The 18,506-nt window shown below is 38.1% G+C and overlaps 1 protein-coding gene across 1 annotated transcript; it reads right to left on the minus strand.

Annotated features, from left to right (window-relative positions):
• Positions 1-443: 443 nt before the first annotated feature.
• Positions 444-7,671, minus strand: LOC137711539 (lysine-specific demethylase REF6-like). The gene is made up of 7 exons (XM_068450786.1): positions 6,572-7,671; positions 5,915-5,993; positions 5,535-5,602; positions 5,276-5,426; positions 4,318-5,000; positions 3,146-3,781; positions 444-2,638 (listed from the first exon to the last, which is right to left on the minus strand). Exons 1-7 carry the CDS (start codon positions 7,449-7,451, stop codon positions 732-734), a joined length of 4,404 nt encoding a protein of 1,467 aa, XP_068306887.1. The 5' UTR covers positions 7,452-7,671; the 3' UTR covers positions 444-731.
• Positions 7,672-18,506: the final 10,835 nt, after the last annotated feature.

Here is an 18,506-nt window from a genome sequence, read left to right on the forward strand (position 1 = left end):
TACACAGACAATTTATGAAAAGATTTTTTTCACCCGCCAACTGCAATCGTGTGCGGGTGATCAATTGATGTTCGTATATGCATTGTAAAGAACGTACTTACATTTAGATCAACAATCAGTCAATCGTGTAAATGAGTACGGCTGAACAAAATTGTTGACCGTAGATGCACCGTTGAGTCCACTTAGACCTACTATCAGTAATCGATCATACACCCACCTACTACTGAAAGGAGGGAAACAAAGCAGCTGAACTACTAGTACAGAGTAGCATGCATTTTATATCCACGAACCGCGGATCGGTCTAACAAGGAATCATGAAACGTACCATGATTTATACCTAGTAGTCTAACATCGTAACATGGAATTGCACCAGAAGTCTAACAACGTAACATGTCATGTTCGATTATTCAGAAATACATGGGCAGTAACTGCAAAGAGGCAAGTCTAACAAGATCCAAATGAATGACATTAGCATTTGAAAATTCAACTAAAACAGGATTAGCATGTGACCCACTTCAGAGAAGATGTGCTTAATCTCCAAGCGTCTTTGTTGAAGCAAATGGATGGGCCAAATGAAGGCCCAAGGGAAATCAGAATCAATGGTTACTCTGAATTGCAATTACACTGGAAACCCTAGCCCTATCCTTCTCTCCTACCAACCCTAATTTGTCAATTGAAACAACAGATTCACTAGTCAAGTTACATCATTACATCTGTTTTCCATCATCAAGTCACTTCTTACTCTTCTTCGCCGAATGCCCGGTCTTGCGCTTATGACGGCTGAAATCTGACACAAATCGGAAGGTCTGTGCACACCCTGGTTCAGCGCATACATAGGGACGAGCACCTGTGTGAACTCTAATGTGCTCAGTGCGGGACCATGCCCACTTGAATGTCATCTTGCAACCCTTCCAAGGACACCGAAGGGGACGATCATCTGTGTGAACTCGGCGATGTTGCACCAGATACTTGTGCGAGAAGAATTTCTTTCCGCACCCCTTGACTGGACATATGTTTCTTTTGTGGAGGGAAAGCTCATGCTTCGAGGCAAAACTCATGGTACACCCCTCAAGATCACACACGAATTCTCCATCCTCTTCCCTCTTTGTTTCATTTCGGCCAGCCTGAGTCTTCCCTGCTGAAGCATTCTTTGCCTTTTTCCTAGCGGTTTGTTGCTGCTCTTTTGATTTGGTTCCAGGGACTTTTGAGGGCTTAGGAGCTCTTTTTCTAAGGCGCGTGCTAGGCCCACCTTCTGTCTCATCTTCAGCATATAAATCAAAGCTGTTCTGCTCAGACTGATTATTCTGCTCAGATTGATTATTTCGGAGCCTAGGTGTCTGCTTCTTCGTTTGCTGAGGGGTTTGTTGATTTCTCAGAGTGCGAGTACCTTGTTTCGCAAGAGGAGCAGTTCCTTGTTTCACTTGGCGAGAGGTTTCTTGTCTCATTTTCCCACGGGTCTCTGGTTTGGTTTGCTTGTTTCGAAGATTTCTCTTATGCTGCTGAGAATTATCTTCCGGTGTTTCATCCAGAGAGGTATCTTCTCTCTCCATGAATCTGGCTCTGGCCTGCTTGCTTCTAGAAATGCTCCTTCGTTGCTGATGAGAACTAAACCCGCGAACATCCTCCGAAATCAAATTTTCTCTCCCAGTGCATTTAGTTGTCTTGCTTCTAAGGACCCTCCGCGGCTGATGAGAACTACCCTCAAACGAATCATCTGAAACCACATCTGTTTCCACTGGTTTGAATTGCTTACTTTTAGCAGTCCTCCTATGCTGCTGATGAGAATCAATTCCCACAGAATCATCTGAAACATCACTTCTCCCAATATACTCAACTTGCTCGCTGTGAAGAATCCTCCCATTTTGCTGATGAGAATCATCCTCTTGCATTGAATCATCTGAAAATGCATCATGTTTCTCAATACACTTGGCTTTCTTGGTTCGACCTCTCTCAATATATTTGGCTTGCTTGCTCTTAGGAAGCCTCCTTTGCTGCTGATGAGAGTTGTCATCTAATGAATAATCTGAAACTGCATCCTCTTTCTCAAAACATTTGGCTTTCTTGGCTGTCCAAGTATCTGCAGCCATTTTCCTCTTCCTAGCATACTTCTTAACTGTCTTCTCAGTTCTGCGTGTGATTTCTGATTTTACCTCATCATCCTCTTCTGGCATTGCCCAAGCACGGAAGGACCGCTCTTCTTCATCTTCTGCTACTTCTACTTCTTCCTCAGGATCCCTTTTTACTAGAAAAGAATGAACTTGATTCGACATCCATACTTTACCACACCATTTCCCTGCCACTACCTTTTTTGGCTTGCCACCTCTCCTCCCATAGACATCAATTCTTGTTGGTGAACTAGCAGGAGAGCTCCGGCCAAATGCTTTGTATATAACAGAATTGTATGGCATCTGCTTACTATAAAGATGAGAGCGGCTAAGGCTGGCACTGTAGAAGAGATTGATCCCCAACTTTACAGCCCAGTCCCCGTTCCCAGCAATGGCATCCTCGCTATCCAGAGCTAACTGAATCCTCGTCTCATCTTCCTTGGTGGCATTCATGAATGCCATATCATTCCAGAGATAACTTATTCCCAGCTCTTCTGCCATTGATTTGGCTTCCTCCTCTATCCTTGGGTAGTCTGCAAATGTTTTTATTGATAATCAGAGAGATGATTAGAGGACAAATGCCTCCCCATAGCCATAGCCATAAAAATGGTTGGCTACTTAAAAGTTTGAAATGTTCCAGACAAGTAAATAAAACAAGCCAGCCGAAGAACTTCTTGGTGTAAACAAGACTGTAAATAGCATGTATCTAAGTTTCCTTTCCATGGCAGTTCTATTTTTTCGTAAAACAAATTCCACCAAGCAAAGGAAATAGTATGGATTCATATTGGCCAACATATGAATATGAAGTCAGTATCATCTTGACACATCAGTGATACAGTACTTAACAAAACATTTTCGTTAGTCGCTGATAACCTGATAACAGTATAAATTAGAAAAGTAACTCTACCCATCTCGTATATATTTGTGTTTAACGGAATTTGCTAAACAGGTCAAAGTGCACAGAACCGAGGTGAACAGTAAATAAAAGAAATATGCGAAGAAAACTATTATTATACAAACTTTCTAGGGCAACAGCGCACCTGGATGACAAAGGAGTAAAATATGGACACCTCCAATTGAACGAAGCTGCTGCTGAACCTCTACAGCATGCTCAAGGCAGAAGACATGCATTCTAGAAGAGTCTTCATCGCATCCTGGATGACATGACGTGTTTGTTTTCTGTATTGGTACGATAGCCTTACCAAAACCTGTTGCTGTGGAAGCATAATTATTAGTTCTGAAATCAGCAGAGCTGTCAATGTCTTGATGGCTGGTATCCTTGAAATTTGCTATTTTACGTCCATCTGTAGCATAGTGATCAAAATTTTGGAGACGAAGTTCTTTCTCACAATCAGATCCTGCTGATGAGGGACTGTGAACCCCACTTGTACCACCATAAGGAAGACTAGCACTTTGGTCTCTATATCTACTTTCCAAAGAACAGTTTGTCACCTTTGGTTCATCAGAACAGACAGGAGCATCTATTTCAACCTGATCTTCCTCCAAGTCAGATGAATTTCCATAATTCAAAGCTAATAGACCAAGAGCTGAAGTCTCTCTCGGCATTTCAGTATTTGAAACCACTTCATTTCTTTTATCAACCACCTGGATTTGATAATTACCAGAGTGAACAGGCACATCATATAAACCATTAGGGGCATTGTTTTCCTCCAATCCTGTTTTTGACAAATAAACAAATTAACATTCAACACATAGAATTCTATTAAAAGGCAAAGTAGAACCATTATATACAGAAAGACATCTCCAGAGGAGACAGAATAATATGCAGGTCAAGTGTATACAGAAACTCGAACAACACTGATTGTACTCAGATATAGATACAACATAACAAATATGGCTGCCTTAGTGTAATTCAACTTAAGAGTATAATAGTTGGTGCATCTTGCGAAGAGTTATGGGGGAAAGGATAAATAAGGGGTGCCTAGTTGTGTACAGTAACAAATGTAAGTTGGGCATTTCATCCCAGAGATTGCATAAACCATTGGAAAAGCCAGGCTTTACTCTTAACTGTGAATCAACACTAATTTTCAACTAACAGAAATTAATTGAAAACTACAACTTACGGATAAGCTTGCCTTAGTTCACATGGAACACTAGGTACAATAAAAATGATTACTTAAGTGAATTGTGCCCTACTTTCAGGTCATATTTTAGACGATCAACAAAAGAAGAATATCCAAATGGAACCAACCTGTGCAAGGAGCATTATTTGAAGTAACTGGATCCCCAGTTACACCCGAGAACGCCTTACTACCCAATCCAGATCCAACAACCCAATCATTGAAAAAACTACAATCTGCTGACATAAGATATCTGGCTGCTTCTTCTGTTGGTTGAATAATAGCAACACAAGCAAAGCTCAAAATTCCACATGTAACACAAGAAAACAGTCTCTGATCTGACAACCCCTCCCCTTCGACATGACTTTCTCTTTCACAGCTCAAGTTCGACCTTTTTAAATTCAGGCTGCATACATTGTTACATCCACTTAAAGGGTGAAGACTATTACTTTCACTTAGAGACGCAAGTTTTCCTCTCACGGAATAGAAACCTTTAACCTGCTGCCCGTCTATCATGAGACCATCAGAAACTGAACCTGAGGATTTCATTTCTTCCTTCAGATTGTATGAGGCCGGCAAAAAGCCAGGGTTTACTCTTGACTGTGAACCAACACGTAATTTTGAACAAACAGAAAGGTCTGAAGAACTTTGGGGTAGAAGGACAATTGGTGACCCTTTTCCAAGAACATGAAGCAGGTCATTATTCTGAATGACATCCTGTACAAATAGCTCTTTAACTACTATGTCTCCTTCACCCTTTCTCTTATCTTTCAGTCGAGAACTCCGTGGTTCAGAACTTATGCGCGCAGGCATTCTGCAAGGAGAGCATTAGATAATTGAGGGATCTATACACTTAACCACCCGGTTTATCTTTTGAATCTACAACACATCTAAGTTCATTTAATAAATTATAAAAACTTTGTGGCATGTTTTTCAACCAATTTATATTCTTAAACGTGCTTTTTCCTGAAATATTGAAATCCCTATTTTCAAACTCAATAAATTGGTCAACTAATGTGTGTGTGTGTGTGTCTGACTATATAATTATGTAATTAGGCAGAAGGGATGTCATAAAGGTCATGGACAAACCTTGAACACAATGCTAAAGCAAGATCATAAAGTAACTGAAAATGAGACACCATTGGAGGATAATTGATTGAAGCTCGTCGAATAGCAGCATCTTTTGCAACCCTCAACCACTCAGGAGTTGCAATGTTAGCTGCCTCCGCAAAATTAAATCCTACATAAAATTTCAAACAAATGATACAGTTATCTTCATTTATATAAAAACAAAGACAAGAACAATGATTACTTAATTCTAATAAATTAAAGACTACTGCTCTCTCACCATGACTGAATCCAGTGTGATACGCTCTTGGGAAAGTCACAACAAAGTCCCCAGCATTTTGCACAAGCCTGATTAAAACAAATTAAAGATGTAAGAGATACATGGAAGCATTGACACCACAACACCGAGGTACTCTAGGAATGCTACAGGCGACTTCTACGAAGAACAACTTGGCAATTTGCATACATAACTTTCCAGGGAAGAAAAAATTCCTATTCTTATATCAAACAGCAAAGGTAAATATGAGTTGGCATAAATCAAACAGGTTCACGTTGATGATTCTTTCAAAAATTAAATCAAAGCATAACCAATAGCATCACTGGCATTAAAGGCAACAAGAGGACATTCAGAAGTAGACAAAACAACGATGAAAGAGTTACCTGCAGCATGGAACTCCTGAACTGACAAATACTTCAGGCGCCATCACAGTCGTCTTCTCGCCAAGGGTTGAAAAGGTAACTGATGGAAGACATATTCTAATAAGGGTTAGTCGCTCAAAGCGTATCCAAACCCAATCCAAGTCTACAATGACAAGTCACGGCTTTACATTGCAATTCTTAGTGTACAAAGAAAATGAAGTAAGAACAAACACTGCAAATTTGTAAAAAGGAATGCAAAATGAGGGCAGCATTGACTCTCAAAACTATGCATCAAATTTCAAAAGAAATACTCAAAATCAACCACTCTTAGTTTTCTAGCAATCCTTAATTAATATCCTGATACTGTACTTGCAAGTCGAAAGGTCAGTTCAGATATAACAGACCACCAACCCTAACTAAGAATGCACTCTCGTCGGCGTAAAAGTCATCCATTTTAACAAGTAATACTGCCCACTCTTTACTTCCTAACAAAGGCAACTTAAATGAACAACATCCCATAGATTCAGCACCATTTCATAACAACATCAAACAAACAGTGTATTGAAAGTTTCAGAAAAAAGTTCAAACAAAACAAAACACAATTAGAAACAGAGGATCAGCCAGTTTCACGGTCCACTGTTTCAGTCCTGTAAATATTCAACATTGCCCTGAACTCACCAAGAGGATTGATCTCTCCCGCATAGCCCTGTACCCTAACAACCTCCTCGAATGCAACCGCAGCGTCCCTCGGCACACCATACCACGTCTTCCCTGCTCCCATATGCAGATAATTCAAGCTGTGCAAGTCATGGTCCTCCACATGCCAAGCAAACCAGCTGAACAACATAGCTATATACACCATCGGCGAAGTAACCCCCGGAATCTCCTCCTTCATAAACCTCAATAACGACCCTTTTGACCTCGACACCCCCCTCATATTCCAAGCAGTATCACCAAGAGTCACATTGTCCCCTGCATCTTTACTAGTACTACTACTTTTCCTCGCACTCACTGGCACAAAAGCTGAACCGGGCATGTCATTCGCATACTCCACCGAAAAGGGTTTATCCACAGTCGCCTTCCAGTAAAGGGTTTCAATTTCCAGCGGCGAAAGCCCTCCCTTCTTGCTACATTTTCTCAAGTAACTCTTCTCAAAGCTCTTAGCCTTCGCTTCAAATTCCTGGAAAGTGTAGTGCTCGCCACTCTGCCACACGGGTCGGTGCACGGGCCGTGGCCTCCGAGGGCAGAACCCGATCTGCTGCTGCCGGGTAGTGAATGTGGGCTGGGATTTCGGGCCCGAAGAACCCAAAACCATCGCCCGAGCAGCCAGTGACCGGTTCAAGTTCCCAATTGTGGTCTTCTTTGAGGAAGGCGGCACCGGCGGCACAATTTTGCAGATTCCGTACTGGGAAGCCTCCTTCTCGATTTTAAAAATGTAGGCAATCGGATCTTGGAACTCCGCCCAAGTGGGGTGGTACTCGGGAGCTACGGGTAGGGTTTTGAGCCATGGAAACACTTCCGGGTTCGCCTCTGCAACCAACCCAGAAGAAGCCGCCATTGAAACAAGCAACCAAGCAATCCGTGTGAATTTCTGAGATTTGGGTTTGATTCAAAACCCCATTTCGGGTAGGGAATTGGGAAGCGGAAGGAAAAGGAGTTCAGATTCTTCGGTGCTTCATTTGGTTGTTTTTCTTGGTATTTTCCTCTGTTTTTCTATATTATTCGACAGAGGAGAGAAATGAGAAGAAAAAATAGTGAAAATTTGGGGCAGGGGAAGAGGCAACTGAGGACTGAGTAGTGTGTGAGGGAGACGTGTGAGTGGTGTTGTATTCTGGGTTGGTACCCACTTTCCCAAATGACATTGTTTCTCGATCTTTTTACATTTGTACCAATTTTTTTAAATTTTCTTTTTGGTTTTTAGTTTGAGAATTGGTCTCTTGGAGTCAAAATAACAAATTTCTTTAGTTTTTGGTAATTTCTAGGATGACCTTTGTGAATTTTTTGTTTGGATAATTTGAAAAGAAAATAGAATCGCTCTTTTGCATTTACATTTCATTCTTACCCTATCATGGGTGGTTGGATTGGATATGACGACTCGTCCTTAATTTTCTATGTAATTTCTTCTCAAGCGTGTAAATTGACATTTATGCTCAGGTTGGCAAAGTGACGTGGACATGTTTAGGCAGCTTTAAATTATTTTTCTCGCTATTGTAATTAATTAGTATTCGTTGTTACGATCGCGTGAGCGCTAGTTAGACCCGAATCGGATTCGCAACGAAAAAAGTTACGTTACGTTAAAGTACGTAAATGATGAGTAGAATTGTACACGAATGCGTGTTAATTCATCAGTGTTAGAAACACTGTTTTGGATAGATTTCATCTAATTACTTTTCTACAAACCCTATCCTTTTTCTTCTTTAAAACTGGACCCGTGCCTTACTCACTTTCACCAACCAATCAGCTTTTTTCCCCAAATCTCTCCCCCAATCAAATTTCCCTCCTCTCTGTCCAATCAGAACTCGGCATCGCTCTCTCTTTCATCTCCTTTTTTTCTCCCTCACCGTAACTCTATCTTCTCTGTGATCACCAAGAACGTGTATCAAAACTCATAGATCAAACCTCCAACTAGCACCATCGCGTTCCTCTCGAACTCACGAACACAACCATACCAACCGATTCTTGAATAGTTAAGTTTTGAATGGTCAACGTAGAGCAACTCGGAAGATTCGACTTGGACGAGTTTACTCCAACATGATCTCGGTCGAATCACGACGTTTTGAAGGTTGTAGGAGCTTCCATTCAACTCCTTGGGGCCTTTAGTCAAGGTTTGAAGAAGCACTAATATCGGAACAAGCGAGTTTGAGGAGTTGAGTTTTAGGCCGAGACTTTCGAACCATTTTCAAGCCATTTCTCGTCCATTTTTTGACTCCCAAAAGTTATAACCTTGTTCATCTCCTCAAGATCTTCATTTCCATATAAAGTTGGTCAAAATGGTTAAGAATTGAGTAAGTTATGCAAGTTTGAATTTTTCCCCAGAAACCGGCCAAATTTTCCAGATTCTGGTGAAACCAGACGACGGCCAGCGGTGACCCATCGGAGAAGATGACAAATATTCCATCAAACTTTACGAAATATTCTAACGGTGTCAGGTTCCATTAACTGTTTAACGGAATATTTTGTCAACTCTGACGGAATATTCCTGTCTTATGTCAGATTCTGCCAGGTGCGTGTGGCCATGGGTTGGGCGGTGCGTGACATCGTGTCTAGCCTCCGGCCAGCAAATGGTTGATACGTGTGGGTCCGTGACTTCGAGTTGAACATTTTCATATATTCAAACCTTTCGTTTGAGCAAATTATGGGGAGTTTTTCGTAGTTTTTTCGTTTATGTGTTAGTTAAGTAATTATTATTAGTTGTTTTGCATATAGGGGAAACTTACCTTGAGGACGTACATGGACAAGCAAGACTAGGGGACTACAATCCATCGACATACCGTTGAGTGGGCATTTTTATTATATATATATATATATATACTTTATAGTTTCCACAAATACTTTTAAATTGATTTATGCATATTATCCCACGATTTACTTAATTTTAAAATGTTGTTATGTGGTTGAGATTTATATCGTCATGGCATATTCATAGGCATTTTACCTGCTCATAAATATTGTACTGTTGTGAAATGCTAAAGAAATTCTACAAGACGCGGAAATAAGTTCAGGTAAGTTTATTGTGTTGATTGCAACATTGAATCATTATGGCATGCATATATTCATGTAGTGCTCATCATTGTTGCACCCCGGTGTTAGTGCTCCCATCTCGGGCTAGGGCCAGTCATTAACGTGTAGGTTCACCTCCCGCACCGCACGCTCACCTTGGATCGAAGTAGGTGTTAGTCTTGTCATACAGGTCACATTAGGCGACTCCGACTTGTAGGTGACCGCACATAACTCTAGTCTTCACGTGATCGTAGCACTATAGCGTATATTATTACACCTAGCCATGTCGTACGGGTCACATTAGACGACTCTGACTTGTGTGCTAGCATAGACTGATGAGCAATAGGTGCAGTCGTACAAGCCACATTAGGTGACTCAGACTTGCGTGCTAGTATAGATTATTGAACACATAATTATATTTATATTGCGGATGAGACATTGAGTTGTGGCATACTTCTAATTTTACTGTTAGCATGCATTTGATTTCATACTTATACGTAATATGATTTTATGGAAACTATACATGTTTTACAGGAAGGGTTAGTATGTTCAGAAAATAAATGGATTTTACAAATCTTGATTTTTGTGCCCACTCACCCTTCTGTTTTTTGCTCATCCAGGTCCTAGATAGCTGAATCACTCTGTGGTGTGCAAGGATTTGATAGCGATTCTAACATATATCCATTTTAACATAGGAACTTATTCCCAGTTGTGTAATAAGTGCTTCTCTAGTTTGACTGCTTTATCCTTATGTTATCTATGCTCTGAACATTTGTAGTTTATGGGTTCTACCCTCTACTACAAACTCACTTTAGTAGTTTAAATAAGTTCTAATTTTGGTTTTAATTATCCACATTTTTCTTACATCACTTACACTTTTGGTTACATCACCTTCAGGTGATAGCCAGCATGCCTCGACTCCGGTCGGAGTGTGTCATTGGAACCGTGTGATGGTTCGAGAACAGTTTCATATATTCTTCGCATTCATCTTCATCCTTTTGTTACCTACAAAACTGAGAAAGTGGTAAATATCCATCCAACCCATGGTTAATGGGAGAAATTTTTCAGTGTGCCATGTACATAGCCCATACACTAAGTGTAATAATACAAAAATGGAAATGTGAATAAAAAAATTTACCACCAATAGTATTATAACACTTTGTATACTTGGGGCGTATTCTCATTACAGTGAAAAATTTCTTGTCTATTGGAGTACAAATTTTGGAAGGTTGATAGATTGTCCATTATTGGGTAAGAAATTACATGAACTTTTTCACTTGCATTATTATAGTCAGTCTCTTCGTTTGTTCATTTGAATTTATATTTTGTATACAGGCACAGAGTCAAAAATTTAAGTAACAGAAGGAACCTTAAGAGCTTATGAGCACTTAAAAGCTTAACATAAGTTGTCACTCAGTACTACGGTCTGGTGGTATTCCTCTTCACTTAGAAGTGAGAGGTCTTAGGTTTAAATCTTGTTGACGATGAATTCGATACCAAATTAGGTTGCACATTATGTGACTTAATTGAACTCCCCCTCCCTCTAATGTAAAAATATTGATATACTAAAAAAAGAGCTTAATTAATAATTTACAAACAAAATGTTAGAGCAAGGCTCTGCCTATGGACTTATGCTCTCAACGCCACTGTTTCTAATGTTTGTAGTTTGGTGGTTTGACCTATTTGACTTTTACGTCTTCTCTAAAAAATCATTCTAAAAGATCGCCAAAACCAAACAATAACAACACTTTAGATTAGGTTACAAGTTGTAATTAAAACCCATCTTTTTGTTGCAAATATAGGCGCATTCACATTAATAACTTGCCTAAAATGATACATCTTCTTGTTCATGATTTTATTTGTTATATAAAAAATAAAAAATAAATAAAAAGTTGCATTAATTGTTATTCTCAAATTGTCCATGTATTTATATGAAAAATAAATAAATTGTTATTCATAAAACTAGCCTAATTTTTTTTCCTTATTTTAGGTATTATTGTTTTTTATTAAAATATATATTAGAAAATAATGAACGTAACAACATACAATCTCATCGTGCCGCTTTTTTGTAAATTTGGTTTTAAAATTATAAAGGGAGTACGGTAGTTTTGGTATCATAAAAGCTTCACTATTTTTGTTTTCTTCCTTTATATATTTAGATATAAACTTTCAAAAATATTCGAACATTTCTATATTCCACAGCACCCTAAAACGAAATGGGAATGAAACTTTTTCAAAATTTATTCCGTTTTTTTTTTTATTATTTTTTTTTTTTGTCAAAGAAAAATTTATTCCGTTAATTACAAGTTAATTTGTTTGCATCGCAGCTCGCACGGGACAGGAGGCTTCAAATCCAGGTTCCGTTTGGCTGTGGGCCACGTGTTCATATCTCATTGGATTGCATTGCTATGACGGTAGGTCGCATGACACTGTAACGTATGCAAATATATTATTTTGAGTCTTTGACAAAAAAACGCACTTATATCACGTCATAAAAAGGAGAATGAAATAGTTTTTTATATTAAAGAAATTATACAACACAATATTCGACTTTTAAATGGACATGTTTAAGTACTTAGAACGTGAATGAGCATGAATTGGATTATGAACATAAATTAGAAAGAATTATTCTTGTTAAGGTGACTACTAACTATCATGAATCAAAATTAAAAAAAAAAGAAGATAAACTCAATAAATTGTTTACTAACGTAGATGACAACTATAGTTGCGGAAAACAATTATGCATATATACCATGATGCAAGTTTGATTCCAACCGATCTCACACTCCCTAAAAACTGATAATTCAACCCATTAATGCTATCATTTATAAAAAAAATATATATTTACTAACGATTCGTAATCAGAATAAAAACTCGTATGATTACTTAAATAATGTTGTACAAAATAAATATTATGCTCTTGAATCTCATTCCTAATTTTGTGGAATTCATGTAGATTTTGATTCTCGTACTTATGGTAAACAATGAGATAATCTGCAAGGACAAGGATTGTCTGTCATCCCACTTCCGGTGCCCTCCCGTGCCCTCCTGTTTGTGTGGTCACGGTTAAACCAACGTCAACATTTTATATTATTATTCATTTTTATCTTATTATTTCTAAAAAAAATAATATAAAATGTTAACGTAGCTTAACCGTGATCACACAAAACAGAAGGACACCGAAAATGAAAGAGCAAACAATGAATCATTCCTTGCATTTATTTTTCGACTTAATGAGCATGGCATCAATAAAGAAATAATTGAGTTTCGGACACTGGGATCTAGTAAGTCATGCGACACTACCCGAAAATCAACAAAACACCTTTGTTTTGATCCTACCCACTCGAATCTGATGTTTGATGTCGTATGACGGCGTCCACAAAATATCTTCTCATACCAATTAGGTGAATCATTTTCATAAGGGTCTCCCATTGTGTCTTTGATGATGCATGCACCAACTCAAATAGAAAATCTTCTATAAACGAATATAGAAAATCTTCTATAAATGAAAGGATAGTCTCCCACACTATTTAATGCAAAATCTTAATTTATGGGTGTCGAACCAATGTCTATACGATCACAATCACAACATGTAATGAGGCTTTTGATTTGGCAAGATGCTCTGTTGTTATCAATTCACCACGTAACAAACATGTATTTAGACGAGAACATATGAAAAAACATAAGTGCAGCAAGAAGCATTCGTATCTTTGTATATAAAGCCAAGGGCCCAATGAACAGTGTTTTTTGGTGTCACAAGCTTCACCAAAAAGAATTGGATAAAAACACCTCTCAAACAAAAAACTTCAAAAGTAATCCAAAATAATGCATCAAATGTGACAGGGGTATTTTCGTTATTTTAACAGTTATTTTTTAATTTTTTTTTGCAGTTTTTTTTTTAATTATTAGTACCTCACAATAGGCTAGTAATAATGTGATTTAATCAGTTGTTCATTAAATATTATTTTCTCTATTTTTAAATATGTTCAAAACATCTTAAGAGGCGTGTAATACTAGTTATAAAAAAAAAATTCTTTCGCATGCGGATAATAATGTGATTAAATTAGTCGTCAAATGGTTGTTTTTTTTTTTTTTTTTTTTGTGAACAAACGATATTATCTACACTAAGGAGGAGGGGTGGGCTTAGCCTCACAATGGACTAGCAATAATATGATTCAATCAATTGTTTATTAAATATTACTTTCTCTATTCTTAATATAAATTCAATAGAGACTGATTTTATTACGTAGATTTAGCGCTTTAATTGGTTTAGGAGGGGTTTCTTCTAACATAATTTAAGATTATTCATTTACTTCAAATATTTAAATTTTCTTTTGTCAATTTACGTATATAAATACATTTAAAATGTGTAAGTTGAGAATGCATGAAAACTAGTCATCAATAAAATAACCATTGACATTTTTGACTTGGCTGAAATGGAAAACAAGACCGGCTTCTTCTAGTAGTAAATCTTTTTCAATTGAACACTTGAAAAGTGAAAACCTATGTCAATTTTTCTAGGGGCCAATAGTCAATCTCTCAGTTGTATTGATATTCATTATTGTTCGAGTTTAAGAATGGCTGCTGGTGGGGGAGGTCAGATTTTTCTTTTCACTTCTGATCCCCACTATAGGACTTGTTTGGTGTGTGGATCTATTTGGATCTTTGATCTATGTTTTGTAAATTCCTTTTGTTTCTTTTCGTGAACCTTTCTTCGTGAATATTTAAAAATTTTCATGTGGTATCAGTTGCTTTTGGATCTATTTTGTTGGAATTGGTATCTTCGCTGATAGTGTTAAGCACAAAATTCATATTGGTATGGAGATTAGTCGGTTCATTGTCAGTTCTTCTTCGGAGTCAGTCCTGCTCATTGTCAAAGAGTATCATCATGCTCGTTATATCAAGATTTTATGCGTAGAAGTTCTCAAATGCTAATTCGCGAAGTGCTTGACCTTTTCATCAAGAATGAGTAAAACTAAATATGGTAGATACCAAAAATATATATGATAATATTTGAATTTTTTTTGTCTATTCATTAATCTCTGAAGTGGAGTATTTATAGGAGTTACAATTGGTATTACATATGCACTTCTCGATGTAGGACAACATACTACTATTTACACATTAACTAATATACAACTCGCAACACTCCCCCTCAAATTGGAGCAAAGATGTCACGCATGCCCAACTTATCAAGCGAGTTGGAAAACACACTATTAGACACAACCTTAGTAAGCACATCAGAGAGTTGATCTTCAGATCCCATAAGTAGAAACATAATAATTCCAGTATCCAATTTTTCCTTGATGAAATGTTGATCGATCTCCACATGTTTTGTTCGATCATATTTTACACTGGATTATGAGCAATCTCAATAGCAGCTTTGTTATCACAATGGAGTTTCATAGCAGCATTGGGTTTAAATCCAACATCTCTCAATAATTTTTCCAAGCACGACAACTCACATACACCATGAGACATACCACAAAACTCAGCTTCAGCACATGACCTAGCCACCCTTTTTGGTTTCTTGCTTCTCCAAGTAACTAGATTACCACCCACAAACGTAAAGTATCCAGATGTAGATCACCGATCAGTGATAGAACTTGCCCAATCAGCATTTGTATACCCTTCGACATTCAAATGATCATTCTTGGAGAAAACCAAGCCTCTACCAGGGGCCATCTTCAAGTACCTCAAAATACGGATTACTGCATCTATATGAGCTTCACTAGGTGAGTGCATAAACTGACTTCCCACACTAACTGCATAAGCAATGTCAAGGTGAGTGTGAGACAAATAAATTAATCTCCCCACAAGCCTTTGATACCGTTCCTTATAAGTAGGAACTTGATCCGAAATAAGCTCAGACAATGATTCTGCTCAATCAAAGTATCAACAGATTTACAATCTAACATACCTGTTTCAGCTAACAAATATATCAAATGATCACTTTCCTTTCCATGGCTCTTCATTCAATTCAGACATCGAAAGTGTCAAACCCACCAACACCTGTAGTCGACATCACATACAGGTAGAGCCAAGCAGTTGTTGAGTGTCTTCTTTCCATTTAGTTCACCTTGCTGTTTAATGTCCTCCACCATTGCCTTCCACTGAAGCTCAACCACTTGCCCGAAATTTCCAGTGATTTAAATAGCCTATGATGTAATGTGGAAGCAAACCGTCGGCCTCAATGTTGGACTTGTCAGCTTTCACCCCCGCTAAATACTTCTCAACCGGCCAGCCTTGAGATTTGCATGCCTTGTCTAAGGGCAGCAAAACCTCCTTTCTCAGCCGATCTACGATAGTGTGTGTAGTTGGCCTCCTTAAGTACACCTCGGTATTCCGGGCATGATTCTCGCGGGAAAACTTTCTTCGCTATGCTCTCGAGAAGCAGAGTCGGGTCACTAGAGTTGGTGGCCATGGAAAGGCAACTGACTGCGGCATCGGTTATCTCAGTCCAGTAGTACTCATCGTGATCAAGATCATTGATATTAGATTGCTTCAAGGCTTGAAGCTTTGGGCGAAAAGGTCAGAAATAAACTCGTGTAAGAAACGATAATCTGGGTCATTCTGTACCTCTGGACGACCTTTTGCTTCAAGTCTTGGCCTTCTACATCTTGGTCTTCTATGTCATCCTGTTTTCCCATTATAATCAAGCTACTTCCTCGATAATCTACCGGCGTTCCTCTTTCAAAACTAGATTAGCACTCAGAAGATTGAAAAATTGATAAAAATTCACGAACAACCGGGCAATAGACCCCATGTTGCGCCTCGCTAGGGTTTTGGGGTGGTTTGGATGGAGCTAAAACATCACGGTGCAGAATGTTTCGTCACTGTAATATTTGCCATGGGACCAGTCCTGTATTATTCGACAAATGATCTTGAGCGTAGTTAAGGGACTGTGTGACCAGGCCAGCGGCAGCAGTTGCTCTATACGCATACCACATGCCTCCGCAGTGTCCTTGTGGAGAAATAGGTCAAGGAAGGGGTTACCATTACTAAAACTTCCATCGACGGAGGAGGGCTCGGAGGTCTTGGCCGCGAGTACTTGCATCGAATCTGCTTGATTCCTAGTAATCAACCCCATAACTGGGATTAGATTTAGAGGTTTCATCATATTAATCCTTGTCATGAGACTCATGACTGTGGCCTTCTTTGTAGAAAATATGGAAGAGAATGCTTTGTGGAAAATATGGAAGATAATGCTTTTTCTCACTAATTTTTCTCTACAAGATTACAAGGATATATATACATGATACAAATGTGTAGGTAGGACAAGGTAACCGTCCTAGTGTGTAGGTAGGACAAGGTAGGACGGCTGTAGAGGACAAGGTAGCCGTCCTAGTGTGTAGGTAGGACAAAGTAGGACGGCTGTAGGACGGCTTATTCTTCCAATAATAATATTATATACAATTACACAAAGACTCCAACCATATTCCTTATTTGTCTAACATTCTTGAAATCGGGATCGACGAAAGGGTGTCTTGATAGTTTGAGCTCTGGGGGACGAACAAAAGTTGCATAAAGGAGCCATAACTGATCTTACTGAGAGCATATTTGCCATGTCCACTGATCTCATCCTCTGATAATATTTATTTAGTTATTTTATATAGAAGGTGATCACTTGATCTCCGAGGGCTCCTTAATTGATTTAATACCCTTATAAGTACGCATGGATAAATACCTTAGTTGGCATTTTGTATTCCCAAAATTCCGGAGTCATTCAACAATCTAAATAAAAGGAAAGAGATTTAGAATATCGAACCCTAAATTTGTAGCAATCAAGTTTTTTGTTCTTTAAGTGACTCTATGAAATTCGAAGTGTATTCAATGAGGATTTTAAGATAGTTTATTAAAATTATTCAATTAGGAATTGATTTTAAAGAATTTTAAAAAATTGAAGAATTTGATATAATTGATCAGATTTTGTAATGTATTTTAAACATTTCCAAATCTCACATCTCATATGAGATTTCGAGAGAATTAAATCAAAATTTCCCATGGAATTTCTACAAATTAATTAAACTACATCGAAATTCATGGAATTATAAATCCACTAAAATTCCTCAAAATCCCAATTGATTACACCAAAACTTAGTTTAGTGAAGAGTATTTTCTTCCCATCCCTTAACTCTTATCTCTTTGGTGAATTCTTTAGAGTGACAACTCGTTCATCTTCTCCCTTTAAGATTAAGCTCCTCGCCACAGCTATACTTCGCCAGCAAAAGGAAGCCGTTAATTTTAGTATTTGTTATGCAGGCTAAAATAGGACAACAACATCCAAAGCAGTTTTCGACCAAATAAACACCACCACAATCTGCTATAAGAATCCTTTTTTAACCAGAGAATTTGGAGCCCTTTTAGCATCTCTGCGGATATAGCTCAACCAGTCACATTAATGTCCTGAAGAACTTATATGAAGGTTCAAATTCTTGTTCAGTCTGCATACTAAAATTGAAGTGTTCAACTCCATTTACAGAATCCGATGCACGGAAAGTTAATACAACGATACCTACGGTCAAAACCATTTATTAATGATCACGTTAAACCGCTGAACTTGCACTGGTTGAAGACAAGAGACATGAGAGTGACTGTTGATCATCTGTGTGTTCCATGGAGGTCTTATAGAACCTACAAGGTTACTATGTCTACCAGACGTTCATAAAAAATTGAATCTGCCAAAGCATAAACACGTACAATCAATTCGCAAATGATAGAACACACAATTTTTTCATTGAGCTAAACAAAGAACATGGATTTTTAATTTACTGATGTTAAAGCTGATTGTAATTCACCATAATTTTTTGTTAACGAAAGAAATACTGAACAAAGAACATGGAAATTTAATTTACTGATGTTAAAGCTGATTGTAATTCACCATAATTTTTTG

Source organism: Pyrus communis, chromosome 12 (assembly GCF_963583255.1).
Source record: "Pyrus communis chromosome 12, drPyrComm1.1, whole genome shotgun sequence".
NCBI lineage: Eukaryota > Viridiplantae > Streptophyta > Magnoliopsida > Rosales > Rosaceae > Pyrus > Pyrus communis.